At 38.6% G+C, this 18,066-nt stretch overlaps 1 protein-coding gene across 15 annotated transcripts in view; it reads right to left on the reverse strand.

Annotated features, from left to right (window-relative positions):
• Nucleotides 1-18,066, reverse strand: part of LOC117435256 (focal adhesion kinase 1) — a 182,364-nt gene that overhangs the window by 82,516 nt on the left and 81,782 nt on the right. For 14 of the 15 annotated variants that reach the window (XM_059010376.1, XM_059010362.1, XM_059010352.1 and 11 more), the window contains 2 exons: nt 10,772-10,998; nt 6,953-7,119 (listed from right to left, as the gene is read on the reverse strand). In XM_059010376.1, coding sequence (XP_058866359.1) covers nt 6,953-7,119; nt 10,772-10,998 — 394 coding nt within the window. Of the gene's footprint in view, nt 1-6,952; nt 7,120-10,771; nt 10,999-14,716; nt 15,038-18,066 lie in introns of those variants that run through there. The other variant, XM_059010398.1, reaches the window with a different exon arrangement.

Raw genomic sequence — 18,066 nt, forward strand, 5'->3', positions numbered from 1 at the left:
TTGTTGTTTTAAAACATGGCATCCAAGCAAAGAAGCATTGTGTGGAATTTCGTTACCAAAGCAGGAGAAAACAGAACTTGCAAACTCTGCCAAGGAAATATTTCACTCAAAAGGTGGAAGCACAATCGCTGTGCTAAAACATCTTCAAAACAGAACACCCCATCCAACCAGATGAGGCAGACACATCGCTTCTAGAAAACGAGTGGCACCATCATCGACTTTGGAAATGTAACTTTATTACAAAATTATTGTTGTGTGTGTGTCAATTTCTGAACTTGTTTAATTAGTCCTGCAGTTACAAAAAAAAAAAAAAACTGTCACTGTTCTGTGTTGCAACTTTTACAAAAACGATTTCTTTTTTCAGATTCGGCTTCAAGAAGCTGGTGGTTGAGCAGAGGCCTTGTGGGAAAGAGAGATCACACGCAATTACAAATGTACAGAGATTCTGAAGCTAAATAGCAATTGATCATATTTTCTCCAAATACACATTAAGATATTATTATTATTATTATTTATTTCTTAGCAGACGCCCTTATCCAGGGCGACTTACAATTGGAAAACAATTACCTGTCTGCATGTAGTTTCTTTGGGAAATTACTTAAAACGATCATCAGCTGAAATATACTTTGCTTTTTTTGTCGTCCATTTGTACTATTTTCCCTCCAATGCTGAAAACTAGATTTTAGCAACCTAAATCAAAACAATGCAGCACCAACTTTGTACCGCCCCCTCCTGCACAGTACAGGTCACATAAAAGCAGTAAAGACACACTGATAGGCTGAAAACTTTGTCATTTGAATAGTAAACAAGAACGTTAACTGCCTTGGAGAATTTATTTTGTAAATGTTACTTGTGGACATTTTTGTTTGTTTGTTTTTTGCTTAAGTGCAATGCACACGGGACGGCGAAGGAATAAAAAAGGGCTATCTGCAGAAGGAAGATACGTAGTTTGCGTCACTTGCGTTGTGCAGTAGTTCATTTAAACAAGTTGTCTTTTTTTTTTCCTCTCCGTACTTGTTTGTATGCATTGGCCCCTAAGAGGTGAATTTCACGGTGACCCCTCAATTTCACGATTTCCGCGAAATCGCGATTTAGGTAGGTCCCTATATATATATATATATATATATATAAAATCAGGGGGCGTACTCTGCGTGTGCACTCCCTAAAATGGCTGCCATCTGCTGCTCCATACTGCGCAGATGCATTTCACTAAAAATGGTACGTACTGTTTTAAGAACTAATACCGAAGGGTAGGGAAACAGGGGGACGTTGTGTTGGTAGCTGAATCTGTAAAAGAGAGGGGAAAAGCCGGTTTAAAAATGTTTTTCTTTCTTTCTTACGAACGCGGTGCTTGCTTGTGTTCATTGTGTAGAATAGGTGGACATATTCAATACAATGGATATACCCAAATACTAGCGAGTTGATTGACAGTTGAATCATTGTTATATTACTTGGTTTATTACTAATGGTAATCTTGTGTTCGTTCTTAAAACAGTATGTCCCATTTTCAGTGAAACACATCTGCGCTGTATGGAGCCACGGAGGGCAGCCATTTTAGGGAGCGCGCACGCAGAGTACGCCTCCTGATACAGACGTGAGCACGCTCAATGCACGTCTACGGGGAATGTATTAAAGGATAATAATCTATTGCATTTGTATTCTTAAAGATTGGGATAAAGAAATTATGTGAAATGATAAATGGATATTGTGCTGTGACAATACTGTTCAGTTCAAATAAATTTATGTGAACTTTATAAACTAAACGTAACTATTTCAGGTTATTGAAATGGTTTATCCGAGGGGAGGAGTTATGGGGCTAGAAGGTATAGTAGCTAATTTAGGAGGAGGTTGGCTGGATATTGCTGTTAGAGATTTGAGTAGCAGTGTACGTCAAATTATGTAAGAAAAAAATAATTGAAAAGTATAGTGAGGGTACAGAGTACTAAGGCATAGTGCCTTTTTTATTTCAATTTTTGTTTTGAGATATATATACACAGATTATTAGCATGTGTGAAGCTTATAATGATTGATTGATTGTGTTATATATATATATATATATATATATATATATATATATATATATATATACACACACACACACTACCGGTCAAAAGTTTTAGAACACCTAAATTTTTCCAGTTTTTATTGAAATTTACGCAGTTTAATGTCTCAATGTACTCTGAAATTAAAGCATAGAACAAATAAACAATTGGAGATAAAAAAGATATCATGGAATCGTTTTGTTTAACAAAATTTAATCTAAATTTTTGACTCATCAAAGTAGCCACCTTTTGCAGATATAACAGCCGAACACACTCGTGGCATTCTTTCTACAATGGAAATCAAATATTGTTCGGAAAGTTCTTCCCAACACTGTTGCAGAAGTTCCCACAAATGTGTTGCACTTGTAGGTTGCTTTGCTTTCACCCTTCTGTCCAGTTCATCCCAAACCAGCTCGATGGGGTTTAAGTCTGGAGACTGCTGGCCATTCCATGATTTGAAGCCTACCGTCTTGTTCTTTTCTTCTAAGGTAGTTCTGACATAGCCTGGAGGTATGTTTTGGGTCATTATATTGTTGTAGGATGAACCCCTGACCAACTAGGCGTATACCAGAGGGTATTGCATGGCGCTGCAAAATGCTGTGGTAGCAGTTTTGGTTCAGGGTGCCACTCACTCTGTGCAAGTCGCCGACTCTGGATCCAGCAAAAGAGCCCCAGACCATCACGCTTCCTCCTCCATGTTTGACAGTTGGTGTCACACACCGAGGAACCATCCTTTCGCCTACTCGACTGCGTGATGAACCGAAGATTTCAAATTTTGATTCATCGGTCCATAAGACCTTCTTCCAGTCTTCAGTAGTCCACTGGCAGTGCTTCATGGCCCAGGCAAGCCTCTTTTTCTTATTTTGCCATCTTAGCAATGGCTTTCTTACTGCCACTCGACCTGTCAAACCTGCAGCTCGAAGTCTTCTCTTCACAGTTGAAACTGAGACTCGCTTCAACCAGTGTAAAGCTGTGCTTGAAGCTGTTGTCCTGTGAGCCGCCTATCACGCAAGCTGTTGACTCTCAGAAACTTGTCTTCTGATTCTGTTGTGGCTTTGGGTCTGCCAGACCTCTTCCTGTCAGAGTTTCCTCCAGTTTCCAAGTGCCTTTTGATGGTGTAGGAAACTGTACTCACTGACACCTTGGCTTTCTTTGCAATTTCTCTAAAGGAAAGACCTACACTTTTAAGGGTTATAATGGTTTCTTCCTTTGTTAATTGCCTTTTTCTCGCCATTATGAGAGCAATATACTACTTCCTGCAGTACAATACTGTCCAAATAATGCTTAAGAGGGTGTAGTAACACAGTCTGTTCCAACACTGCTTTTATACAGACAGAGGGTTTGTAAGTAATCAACAAAAGTTGGGACACCTGTAGGAATTGTTAGCATCAACTTTCAAGGCTTAATTTACTTCCATTGCTGCAGAACAGCTGTAAGTTGTTAACCCATTACTTGTTCCCTGAAAAAGGCCTTTTTGTATAACTCTGAAATGTACATTATTTTTCAGTTTTTGGTAACCTAAACTTTTTTTTTTTTTTAACCTCTGGCAGTTTACCGCTTACCTTTGTACCATTTCAGGTTATTCACTGGACTTCTTAAATTTCAATAAAAACTTGAAAAATGGGGGTGTTCTAAAACTTTTGACCGGTAGTGTGTGTGTGTGTGTGTGTGTGTGTGTGTGTGTGTGTGTATATACAGTGCCTTGCGAAAGTATTCGGCCCCCTTGAACTTTGCGACCTTTTGCCACATTTCAGGCTTCAAACATAAAGATATGAAACTAATTTTTTGTGAAGAATCAACAAGTGGGACACAATCATGAAGTGGAACGAAATTTATTGGATATTTCAAACTTTTTTAACAAATAAAAAACTGAAAAATTGGGCGGGCAAAATTATTCAGCCCCTTTACTTTCAGTGCAGCAAACTCTCTCCAGAAGTTCAGTGAGGATCTCTGAATGATCCAATGTTGACCTAAATGACTAATGATGATAAATAGAATCCACCTGTGTGTAATCAAGTCTCCGTATAAATGCACCTGCACTGTGATAGTCTCAGAGGTCCGTTTAAAGCGCAGAGAGCATCATGAAGAACAAGGAACACACCAGGCAGGTCCGAGATACTGTTGTGGAGAAGTTTAAAGCCGGATTTGGATACAAAAAGATTTCCCAAGCTTTAAACATCCCAAGGAGCACTGTGCAAGCGATAATATTGAAATGGAAGGAGTATCAGACCACTGCAAATCTACCAAGACCTGGCCGTCCCTCTAAACTTTCAGCTCATACAAGGAGAAGACTGATCAGAGATGCAGCCAAGAGGCCCATGATCACTCTGGATGAACTGCAGAGATCTACAGCTGAGGTGGGAGACTCTGTCCATAGGACAACAATCAGTCGTATACTGCACAAAGCTGGCCTTTATGGAAGAGTGGCAAGAAGAAAGCCATTTCTTAAAGATATCCATAAAAAGTGTCGTTTACAGTTTGCCACAAGCCACCTGGGAGACACACCAAACATGTGGAAGAAGGTGCTCTGGTCAGATGAAACCAAAATCGAACTTTTTGGCAACAATGCAAAACGTTATGTTTGGCGTAAAAGCAACACAGCTCATCACCCTGAACACACCATCCCCACTGTCAAACATGGTGGTGGCAGCATCATGGTTTGGGCCTGCTTTTCTTCAGCAGGGACAGGGAAGATGGTTAAAATTGATGGGAAGATGGATGGAGCCAAATACAGGACCATTCTGGAAGAAAACCTGCTGGAGTCTGCAAAAGACCTGAGACTGGGACGGAGATTTGTCTTCCAACAAGACAATGATCCAAAACATAAAGCAAAATCTACAATGGAATGGTTCACAAATAAACATATCCAGGTGTTAGAATGGCCAAGTCAAAGTCACACAGCACAGGGGTTGAATACTTATGCAAGCAAGATATTTCAGTTTTTTATTTTTCTTAAATATTTCCCAACATAAAACCAATATCACCTTACAATAATTGATTTTGAGTTTTAGTGTTTTAAAATAAAATATCAAACAGAACGAAATTTCAATGTACCATTTGTAATTCAGTAATATGAGAGAATTGGTCAGGGGTCTGAATACTTTTGCAAGGCACTGTATATATGTGTGTGTGTATATATATATATATATATATATATATATATATATATATATATATATATTCGACCATCTTATTGGCTTATTGGATTTATTTGTTCTGATCCACCATTTCATCTGTCATTTCATTTCTTTTTACAATTGAATCGTGCAGAATTTTATTTTTGTATATAAACTAAAAACAACCAATAGAAGATCTACATTTTCTCCGCATCAGTTCAATTATAAGTGAGTTGAGGTGGGACAAAAACAGTTGAAGGTATTCTCTGCCTCGGCCGATGGTCTTGAGTAGGTTTAACCAATGGGAGAGTGTCACACGGCTGGCTGAGTGGTGACGTCAGAACCAGGAAATGAATACACAGAGACAGGACAGATGAGGTGAAATGATGAAAGCGCTGTTGCGTGGTTTATTATAAATAAAAGGTTTAAACAAACAGAAGACAGGACACGGCACTTGAGGCCAAATAAAACAGATAAACAAAACGGACTAACACTTAAACAAACGGTGGACGGACAGACAAACAAACACGGTGATTCAAACAGTTATTATTATTATTCTTTTTGTTATCGTTTATTTTACCTCCTTCTCCACTCACCGAACACACAAACCCTGAGTGAGTAAAACGTGCATCTATATATACTGTTGTGCCGGGATTCAATTACTAATTAATTATTCACTTGAATCCCAGCACGTGAATTAATTATGTGCAACCTCGTGCTCGCATATTAATTACTTTAAATGCACGTGAAGTGAACCTCGTGCTTAAATACAATTATACATTTTAAATCACACGTGAAACACAGACCCGTTTATATCCCGTGTACCAATGCCTATACACCAACATTAACACAGCACACGTACAACACATAAAAGCACACAGGGGCAGGGCACATTGCCACAGACAGTCAAAGATCTGCCCTGGTTTTAGCAGCTGTCCAATCATGAGTGAGCAGAGGCAGGACATAAATATGCAAGGCCCTAAGCAGTGTAACAATAGCTGAATTTTGTGCAATATTGTTTATTATAGAGCGTTATTGAGAATTGCATTCAGAACGTAAAAGTAATATTTCTATTTCTTCTACAAATAAAAAAATAATAATTAAATCAGACAATGAGATATATACCACAAAAACCCAAACCGACACAGGAAGGGAAGAGATATACTTGCCATTTCCAAAATTGAAATTATTAAAAGGTATCCGTGGCTTACCGGTATCTGTCAATTAAAAAAATAATACTGCTGGAACTGTCTTTTGTTCAGTACAAAAAAAGGCGACATGAAACAGCACTGGCTACAGCAATCTAAGGATATCTAACAAAGTCCCAATCTAAACCTGATTGAGAATCTCTGGTATGAGTTGAAGAAGGCTGTGCACAAGAGAAGTCCTCGGAATTTGAATGAACTGAGTCGTTTAAAAGAGGTTATTATTGCTAAAGGTGCCTCAACTAGCTATTAATTTAATTGTCCTTGTCAGGGTATGAATACTTTTAAATTGGCATTTTTGGAGTTTTGCTAAAAAATTGCTGAAATAAATAACTGTAGACATCTATTTCTTGTAACTTTTGCTACAAAAGATTTTTCCTATAATTTGTTTTCGACAAATTTTTAGTTATCTTTTGACTACACACACACACATTTATTAAAAATGTATACATTTATTTAAGTTAAACAAAAATCTGTAGAGTTTTTTTTAGTTTCTGAAAATACGGAAACAAATGTGTTATTGTAGTTAGCCAGCAGTATGAATGGATTGGCACAATGTACTTGAAGACCTCACACTGCACGTCCTTACCTCCACTCATCCTGGGGATGGTTCAGCTCATACGTCTCCCTCACGTGAGACACACCCATGTCTGGATGAAGCCAGTGAACCTCCTCGGACTGGAGGTGGCTAAGACGCAAGCCATAACAAGACACACACTTCACCTTATGGATGTCCACTATCTTCTGTATTATGCCCTGTCAATGCAGAAACACACAGGTTATTTATAATTATTTTTATTTATTTAACCTTTTTTGTTAAACTAGGAAAGTCCCATTGAGATTAAAATCTATTTAAGGGATATAGCAATACAATAAACAAACAAACACACACATTCAAATGAATGCAACCAATACAAACAAGTCAATTCATTGCAAGAAACAATTTAGGAGCAGCAGCCAAAACAAATGTCTCAGGTTACAAAGATGCACATTTTTTGATTGAACTCCTTTAAAAGTTTCAGTTCTTCCTCAAGTTTATTCCAAGACCATGGAGCTTGAAAACTGAAGGCCCCCCCCCCCCCAAAATTCCATACAAACTTTAGGAACTGAGAAACAATGACCAGGTCTGAGATCTTAGATTAGACTGCTACTTAATTAGCAATGTATTCGATAATGTGGGGTTTCGCTAAGGATAGCCTTATAAACAATGATGGCCTAGTGTTTCAGTCTTCATGAAGATAAGGAAGTCAATCTATATAAATCAGAATGATGAACAGAATAACCCAGGTTGCTTATAAACCTTAATTCAGAATGGTACAAAGGATCCAGTTTTCTTAAGACCGTGATGTAAATAATGTCACCATCGTCAAATCAGAGACAAAAACGTACTCAAGATCAGATGTATTCTAGTTTGTGCTGAAAAATAGGTTGTATGTTTATAAAGGTAACCCAATTTCAATTTAGAACCTAAACATTCACATATGTGTTATTACCAATGTCTGTGGCATTGCTGTTGACCTTTCCAATCCTAAGAAATTAATGTTACCAGTTTCAGACAGAAATCATCTCCAACTGAACGGTACTGATGGAAACTGATCAATGCATATTTTATTAGGCGTCTGAAACAGTAAATTCAACTCTTAGCAGGACAGGATGGATTTAGTTGCAGATAAAAACAAGAAAATCTGGTGCGTTTGGGAATTCAGTTTCACTTTTTACATGCTGTCACTTCACGTAACTGCCCAGTTTAACCATGTTAAATAAAAGAAAACAAGAAAGGAAGGGATTAATACAATTACTATACTGTTAAAAAGCCAAAAGAAGATTTATTCGCGACCTCCAAAGCCAGTTTATGTACACGCTTTCTTTTTGTTTCTGTCTCGGGTTAACACTCGCGGTGCAATAAAAAAAAAAAAAAAAAAGATTATTGTGGCATAGCCTGAGAAAGCACGGTAAGAACTGTTTCTGGAATGACGTTTTCTAAATTGACAAATGCTTTATTACAGTACTTTGTTTTGCAACAATTTTCAGATTTTCTTTGTATAGTATTTGTGCGCTTTGGTGTTTTAGACACACTGATGTACCTGACATTGTTAATATATAATGCCCCAATGTTAATAAAGCAGCTACAATGCAGTATAACGACTCCCTCGGAGATAAGATATTTTTACATACCCGATTGACCACTGGAACCAATTAAATCTGTTCTGTTAATTTGTGCTACATTTCCATAAATGTCCTAGAATAACTAATTTGGATATCTGACACATACAGTAATCTCAAATATTGAGGGCAATTCACTGTCAGTATGGCCTAACAGTGAAATAAACACATTTGTGAAATCCAGAATCAAGCACTGTACAGCACATACAGTAAAGCAAACCTTCACTGAAACTGCATAAGGGTAAAATTTACAAAAGAAAGCGTGTCAAATGTAAATCAGCTAAGTGCTGCATTCCACTCCTGTAAGGCTCACAGGGTTGATGAATCTCATTACCTTTACAGCACCTACACCCTCTAAAAAGTGCCTGTCAGCGATGAATTAAAGCAGAATATTGAAAGTGGCAAAAAAATTATATGCCTGTAACCTGCTACTGTACGTACTGAGCTGTGACAAGAATGGCTGAGTGGGTGACGTCAGACCAGAAGACAGGAACACAAACGACAGAGATGTGGAGTTTGGTTTAAGCTGAGCGCGTGATTGCGCTCAGCATTTAATAAACAGAAAATAAAAGGTTTTAAACACAACCAAAAACACAGGACACGGCACTTGCGCCAAAATAAACAGGTAAACAAAACGGACTAGACAGTAAACAGACAGTGCACAGACAGACAAACGAAACACGGTGAGTGAGACAGTTATTTACGTTCTTACTTTCTTACTATTTACTTTCTCCTTCTCCACACTCGTTCTCCACTCACCGAACACCAAACCCCCGACTGAGTGCTACGTGTCTATATATACTGTTGTGCTGGGATTCAATTACTAATTAATTATTCACTTGAATCCCAGCACGTGAATTAATTCTGTGCAACCCCGTGCTCACATATTACATTTAACCAGCACGTGAAGTGATTTGTGCTCTCCTCGTGCCTAAATACAAATCTACACTTTTTAAACACACGTGAAACACAGACCCGTTTATATCCCGTGTACCAATCTATACACCAACATTAACACACGCACGCAACATACAACACAGATCACACAAATGCACACAGGGGCGGGGCACTTTGCCACATGAGCATTTTGCTAATGAATTCAAGTAAGTTGCGAGTCTCTAACAATACAACCCCCGCCACCCCGACTTCGCACAAGGAACAAAATAATACACCATCAATCTATGACAACCCGTGATTACTTATTTATTGGCACTTCAATGCAGCCTGATTTTATTATGATTACACTGGAAATTGGAAACACAAACCACGATGGGGGCTTCTCAATAATACTACCAAGTCAAATTTAAACTTCTGACAGATCCACAAGTCATCCTGCTACTGATGGCTTACTAGGGGTTGTTGATTCGATCCATTGTGCACCTTAATTCTTTATAGGACAGAGCACATATGCTCTAGAAAATGTCATTACCAGACTTTTTTTTTTTTAATTAGCATCTCGAAACAAAAACACATCTCCCCTAGGATAGTATGGGAATGGTTTTGGCAGTCAGGGATCAGCTGCTAATCCTTACTAAGAAGACGATATCGACAAAGGCTGCAGTCAACTATATCTACACATTGACGGAATGTTTAAGTCAATATCTTACTGAACGTGGCAGCTTTAACAAACTGTATGCCCAGGGGAAGTTGGATGGGAAGTTGGATGGGAAGGCGTACAGTTGGTTCAGCACAATAGTGAATGTTTTATATTCAGGGCTTGGAATAGTTTTATCAAATAAATAAATAAAAAGCACAGTGTTCTACAGTGACTATATCTAGTTTTCAGCCATCATTAGCAGTCTAAGTAGAGAACAGCTGCTGTTGCAGTCACTGTGCTGTGTCGTAATTGAAGTTACTTAGCCATGCAAGCACAGAGAGCAAAATGTGTTCAGCACAACCTGGCTGGCCTACAATAAACCAGTAATTAAATTATTAAAAATCAACAGCTATAAGCGATTCTTAAACACTTCTCTCTAGCTTGGACGACAGCTCTTATAAACAAAACGAAACAGCTGGAACAAATCACGAAAACATCCCTAGTCTGTGCAGGGATGGAAACAAGACTCCTATTGCACTGCAGTTTCATCCATTCAAGGTTTTACTATCAGCTTGATTATCCCCAGTGTATATGTAACACGCTCAGGTGTGTCTGATTAGACTTATCGTAAAACCAGGAATGGATCACACTGCTGTGCAACGGGAGTTTAGTGTCCCTGCCTGTTGTGTGTTCACGCGCAGCACTCACCCTGACGTCAGTGGCGTCCCCATGGCGAATGTTGCTGGCCCAGTTGCAGGGCTCGTTGCTGCTCTCGAAGTAGTGGAACACCTTGAGGACCCGGTCCAGGGCCCCTGCGGAGCGCTCCATCCCCGTGCTCAGCCGGGACTTGGCTCCCGAGCCTTGGGCGTGGTTCAGGTTCGGGTCGAGGTAAGCAGCTGCCATGCCTTTGCTGGGTGCTAGGTGTCTGTCATATTCTGCAGAGGAAAATAAAATACAAAAAAAGAGATATATGAGAGAAAGTTTGCAATTCTAGTAATCTTAAAATAAAAAAAATACAAAAAAAAATCTAAAAGTAGGTAAATATTTGAACTGGGAATTTGAGCTCTGGTAAGGTTAAGCTTGGATGTACTGCATGTGTGATGGTATTGAAACCATGTACTAGATTGTATGAAAACTGCTTGCCTAACAATACTGAATTTTGTATCCCCAGTAAACAAATATTACTGTAAATAAAATGACACCACTGTTAATACGAAAAATACCCCTAATTTCTTTCAAATGTGCTACAGTACAAAGAGGACCTCTCAAGCAAACACCATCTCAGACAGACTCAGATAAGCAGTTGTGTTATGATCAGGGTAGTGGGTGATGATGGGTAAAAAAAAAAAAAAAGTTACATACTGTAACAGTCTACTACAAAGTTAACTGGACAATATCTAGGCTACATTCAAAGGAGAATCCAAGTTGATATTTACAGCAGTATCTACAGGGATGCAAGTTGCACATGCTTTTTCTTTGATTTAGGCTACATCTCTAATGTCCACGGAGCACCCAGAGACCTCTTCTGATCTAGCAGCACCATCTGCCAACCTAGAAACCCGAAGATGGCTTTGAAACAGCCATGTCGGGCTACACTTGTGCAGGTTATGACTAGCTTCTGTTGTGTTGTAGGCATGCAAATGCAATGTACAGCAGTCTGCCAAAAATGAGATTAATAGAACATGGAGAATAAAACAAACACAAATTGTATATTATATATAAAAAAAAACAAAAAAACATGGACATATGGGGATGTCCATTTGTGCAATCCAGGCTTGAAAAGTATCTAAGGGTTAACGAAGGTCATTGTCGGTTAGTAGTTTAGCTAATCCATCTAGATTATGCACTTTGTGATACAGAATTAATCATCTCTGAGAATCCAACCACACAATGCAGTACATTAGTGTTCCTTTGCTGTTTTTAAGCATCTTATAAAAGAGAAACAGACTTATAAAATAGAAACATGCAGTGAAAAGAATCTGATGCAAGAGGCTGGCTGAACGTCACAGTATAGCCTACATTCTGATTTATCTTTTGCGTTCCTCCAGTATCAACTGTCATTCTGTTACATTTCTCCATCATGCAATCAGTTGTCTGACGGGTTGGAGTCAATTCCTGTTTTTCAATTCCAATTCCCAAGGAATTTGAATTGGAATTGATATTTTAAGAGACAAAATTGTTGTGATTGCTCAACTGCTTTCATTTGAAGCCAATTTAATTGACTAATGACTTCAATTTAATGACTTCAACTGTGAGAAGCACATTTTAGAAGAATACTGCTGATTGCAATTGTGATGGATGAAACGTTGGAATAGATTAAAAGGGAATGGAAATTGACCCCAGCCCTGGTTGTCTGCATGTTTATCTGCTGTATTGTACGATCTGCTATGTTTTTTTTTATTTTTTATTTAAATGTAGCATTTCCCTTTCCTTTGAGTACAGATGCCATTTACAGCAACAATAGCTATTCACTGAAGTCTGGTATAACGCACATTTGAAACAATTTAATTACTTCAGCATGCAGTAATGCTCTCTTTGCTTCTGTCAACAGGAAATTCCTGTGATTGAGATGCTGGTATGTTTTTTCAAGATGCACAGTATAGAAAACATTTACCCAGAAAACTGAATGCATCATTCAAAGTAGCTCCTTCTATGGTACAGTACCACCCACCAACATTTATTTTGAATCCAACCTATGTTTAAAGTCAACTTCAGAAAATACTGTATTTAGTGAGGGTGATATACCTAATACAAGCACTGTTTGCATTATTGTACATGATGCTTGAAGGTTCGTCCCTGAGCTACTTTGATAAAGTCCAGAAGGGAATGCTGCACATCAGAGCAGATACCATACTGTATATAATGTAGGCTCCCACATTGTAGGACTCCCATACCACAGTAGCTCAAATCTGCACCCTTCCCAGGGCTATAGATCATCAACACTTGTGTTGATAGTGTCACAACACCAGAAGTTTAACTGTACCACTTACAGTACATTCAACCATCTTCTTATTGTATTACTTGTATTGTAACACTTGAATGTATTTGTATTTGCTTGCGATTGTAAGTCGCCCTGGATGAGGGCGTCTGCTAAGAAATAAATAATAATAAAATAATAATTCTGTTGTACACGAGTAGGACAGAATCACCACGGTACCATGAATCAGTTTACAATGGCTTAAAGGAGCGATAAGGGTCAGTTATTTAATTAATCCAAGATGCAAAAAAAAAAGTTACCGGTACATTGTAACATTCCACATGCTGTACACTTATAACTCTGTTCTAAGACAGTATTCTAATTACATTCATCAAGGGTAAAAAAAATAAACAAAAATAATAAAAACTACTGTGCGCCTCTCAAGTCCATGCTAGATTTTGAATAAAGCTACATCTTAAAAGGATTGTAGTACAAGCAGAGTAAACACTTTTTTAATTAGAAGCCTTATAACAGAGTATTGCCTGCCTGCCTGCCCTTCATCATTGCGGATCAGTGCATCCTTAACCCTTATTTGTGATGTCACCACCAGTCATATTTCAAAGACTGTCGAAACACTCCCTGCCTCTTCCTTGAAACACAGGCATATCTGGGGCAGAAGCGGCCACTTGCTCTGCCTGCTGCCATTAATAGTTACAGCAGCGTGGCATAATTATTCAATAAATGTAATTAAAATCTGCAAATCTATTTTCATTTGCGGCTGTTAATAATAAAGAAAGAAAAGTAAAGACTGCACAGTGGTCTGTGGCTGAAATGCAGTTTGAACCCAAGACCTCACATCTCCCTGTCACTGCCTCAAACCACACAACCCCTGGGTTTTCTGTTGTGTTGTGGGGTGTTATGTAACATTCTTTTTTTGTACTAATGAATTATTACTTTTATGACGTTCTCCCTTCCAGCCTCATCACTGACATTACCAGAATGGAACACCTGGCTGAGGGGTTAAACATCTCATTTTAACAATGCCTGATAACGTCTCCGCTGTGCTACAATAGCATGTTCCTACAGGGCCAGGGTGGGGTCAGCGGGGGTATTGTTACAGTGCTGCTCTAATGGTTAAGAATAAACCAAGACCATCAACCCCAACAACAACCCTGCATTGAAAGCTACACATAACAAACCAACCAGAGAAAGTTAACTAAAAAAACAGTGTAACAGAAAGCTACACATAACAAACCAAAGAAAGTTAACTAAAAAAACAGTGTAACAGAAAGCTACACATAACAAACCAAAGAAAGTTAACTAAAAAAACAGTGTAACAGAAAGCTACACATAACAAAGCTAAGAAAGTTAACTAAAAAAACAGTGTAACAGAAAGCTACACATAACAAACCAAAGAAAGTTAACTAAAAAAAACATGCAGTCCATATTCTCTACTGTGTGAAACCACTGACCCAGGCCCACACAAAATAAAACAAAAACAAAAACAAATACACTGCAATCCAGATCAAAAAGAAAAGAAAACATGACCAACACACCTAGTCAAGGTTTTTTAATCAATCATTAGTTTACAACCTATTAGACTGCCATTAGGATGACCTTAATCAAACCCAATGAATACCCTGTTTCTCTCTCTTCAAAAAGAAGCAGCGGCTCCCTGTTCTGCTGCTGTATTCTCTGTATCATACTCGGTCTCTTGCACAGTATTATGTTCCTACCTTTGAGGAGAAAGGGCCAGCAGGTACACGGTATGCCGGAGTCCCGGGGGGATGGAACACAGGTCTCTGAAAACAGCATAAGTTTTCAAATATAGAGCAAGATAACACTATGTGCGGTCTACTCTACATCTGTGTTGAAGGTGTTTCAACAAAACAACTGAAACATCTCTTGGTTCTTTTCCTTGCTAGTCACGTCACATCCTGAATCTCACGTTGATCCCTACACCCCAAACAGCACAGTGAATCACCACAATCAACAGCTCCAGGGCCTTCGTTCATTCCTGTCTCCTGCAACCACCCTCTCAGGTATTTGGCAATACCTTTCCTGGTTCAAAGAAGCACGATTACTAACACACAGTCCTGCAGGCAAGTCGTTTGGCTTGAGACAAAGTACTGTAAACAAGAAGTGTGCGCTCCTCCAAGGTGGGGTGGGGCTATGCAGTATCGTACCTGCCGTGCTGCTAGTTAACCACTAGCTTGCCAAACACACTGCAAGTACAGTATCAGGCCTAAAAACAAGACCAGCCCATGTTTTCTTTGAAATCTGGTTTATTTGAGGTCAACAACATATTGCAAACAGATTTTGTAAACTTTAATCATTTCCCTACAGGAAAAAAAGAAAGCAGGAGTCCAAAGATTCTTGACAGATTTTTTTTTTTGTCAATGAGAAGAGAGCTAGCCTTTTAGTACTATTCCAAGCTGTTTGAAGCAGATGGGATGTGAATTCCTGTAACACACAGAAGACAGACACACTTGCGCCAGCACCTCCAGTCTGGGGATCACACTTCAGTTTGAAATGGCTGTGATTATACAGGGCTGTTTGCTTTGTTGCACTATGCCTGTTCATTTTCCTGACAGAAAATCATAGACAGTAGCAGAACATCCTCAACACCGTGTCAGCGCAAAACTGTTCACCTCGCATAGAACTACAGCAGACAGCACGCCAGGTCAAACACAGAGAATGTGTTATAGTGGAAGAGTTTTGCTGCTCACTACATGGAAGTGTCCAGTGTCTTTTTAAAGAGAAATAGCATTTATACACAGTAATTTAATTGGTAAGCATTCAATTTCACAGTAAGCCAAATTTTAAATATTTAAACACATTATCCATCTCTGTTGAGCCGTCTTGGTTTTTAAGGCTTAATTATTATTGTGTAAAATGAAGTACGATTATATGGGCTATACAGCACTAAATGTTTTGTTGTTTGCTTGTTTAGATTTTCAATATTTAAATTGTAATTACTGCAAAGCTATTCAGATATTACATTATTTTTGCAAAAGGGCTGGGGATAAATAAGGACACACATTTTTTTAAACATCTTACTAAATCCCTAAAATGAGGCATTGTACTTCTAATAACAGTAATCATTATTTTTATACACGCTGAATCCTCCTGGTACGTGGGCAAAACCAAAAAAATAATGCTACAATAGTAACATTTGCAGCCACAAGCTAATAATGTAGTAGACACACACACACAAAACATCTCACCAGGGCTATTGCTGATAACCTCAGACTAAAGGAACTTCCCTATTCTTGTCTATCGTAAAGGGCCAATTGTAGCTGGCAGGGACACACATTAATTATTAATACTGCAACACTGGTGGGAACAATGATGCAGCAAACAAAAAGGGTCTTAAAACGTGATCACTATGACAATGCCCTGAGCCCAGCAGGTCAACTGCAGATCACAAGGAGGGATACAACTATAAGGGGTGTTTTCTGAGGACCAGCTGTTTTTATGGAAACCCCTACAGACAGCAACATCTGCCCACTTTTTAATTTTTTTTTGTATTAATAGAAAAATGTGTTATTGGGTGACTTGGCCAAGAGGGTAGCACATGATAAACATCATAAAATACAGACACCACAACAACACAGCAAACATCAACATAGTAAAACACTGCAATACAACGCAGGTCAATGTTATGTTCAAAGCATTTTCTAAACAGGAACAATAATTTACTGTATATACTGACCATTTTACACAAAAATGTCATTCCACGTGACCAGTGAGTGTAGAAACGAATTGATTTTTTATATGTTCAGAAATGCAGTAGAGACCTACAGTACTGTAGCTCTTTGTTTGAATGTGGAACTAACTTGGTATTCCGATTTCCTGTCTCTTCAGAGTGGTGGCATTACTGTACAGGAAGTGCATTCTGGGCATCTTTCAACTAGTTTCCTAGTCTTGGCCGATGGCAGCAGAGGCAGCTTCATGAGATCTATGTAGTTTTTATTCATCTCCCAACTTAAATACATAAGGACTGTGAGGATGCAGACAGGCTGATTAGCAGTGCCTCCTGTTCACGACATGCGGGCTCAGCTATCTCACACTCCTTACTTATTCTCATTATGCTTTACTCTTGGGGGGCCTGAGGCAGGATAAAGTACAGGTAATACAAATAACATTTTAAATGTCTTGTCGATCGTTGGCTCCATACAGTAGCAGACTAGCCCCTGCAGCATGAAAAGGTCCTAATGAAGCCTAATATAGCCCAAACAGGGAGGTTTTCAGGTTCATTAAGTTCAACAGATAACTGTCATTTACTTGTGAATTTAACCCAGGTACTGCAAATACCTGGGTTAAGTTCAACAATGTTGCATTTGCTTAGTCTTCTGGGTTGTCCCTGGTGTCACCACAAACAAACCCACAGGCGTTGAAGAAGTATCTCTCACAAAGCAGAAACCTGTATTGAAAAACAAATCCACTGTACAGCAAAAATGCTTACAGCAGTCTTAGGAAGAGACAGACTGATGAAGCCACAGCTAGATTGGGAAGAGACAAACGCATGAAGCCACAGCTAGATTAGGAAGAGACAAACGCATGAAGCCACAGCTAGATTGGGAAGAGACAGACGCAGTACCACAACCTTACTGTTTTTAATACAGTACAATCTGAACCCTTTAGTGATATCCCCAGTGTACTTAAATAGTATATAAATATACTACAGTACGACAGAATATAAAACAGAACTCATTTTATACACCATTTCAACATTTGTTACTGGAGTAAGTACTAGCACCCTTAGCTGTAATTTTCACACTGCTGTATGTCTAAAAACAATTCTAAAACTTTCTTATGGATTAACAATTCCAAGTAAATAAATACATGAATAACTACAAATCAATCATGGTATTTAAGCTAAGGGTTTGCAGAATTACTGAACAAAAAAGGCATTCAGTACGCAGTACAGTTTTACAATCATGACAAAGTTCATCAGCTACAGTACTGTATCTTAACTACTGTGCACAGGTTTAGTGTGAAGAAACCACCATTTTATAGCATATACTGTACAATTTTGGGTTGTTGTAGCCCAACTGGGTAGAGGAAAACAAAGGGTACATTT

This window comes from Acipenser ruthenus, chromosome 3 (assembly GCF_902713425.1).
Source record: "Acipenser ruthenus chromosome 3, fAciRut3.2 maternal haplotype, whole genome shotgun sequence".
Classification (NCBI taxonomy): Eukaryota; Metazoa; Chordata; class Actinopteri; order Acipenseriformes; family Acipenseridae; genus Acipenser; species Acipenser ruthenus.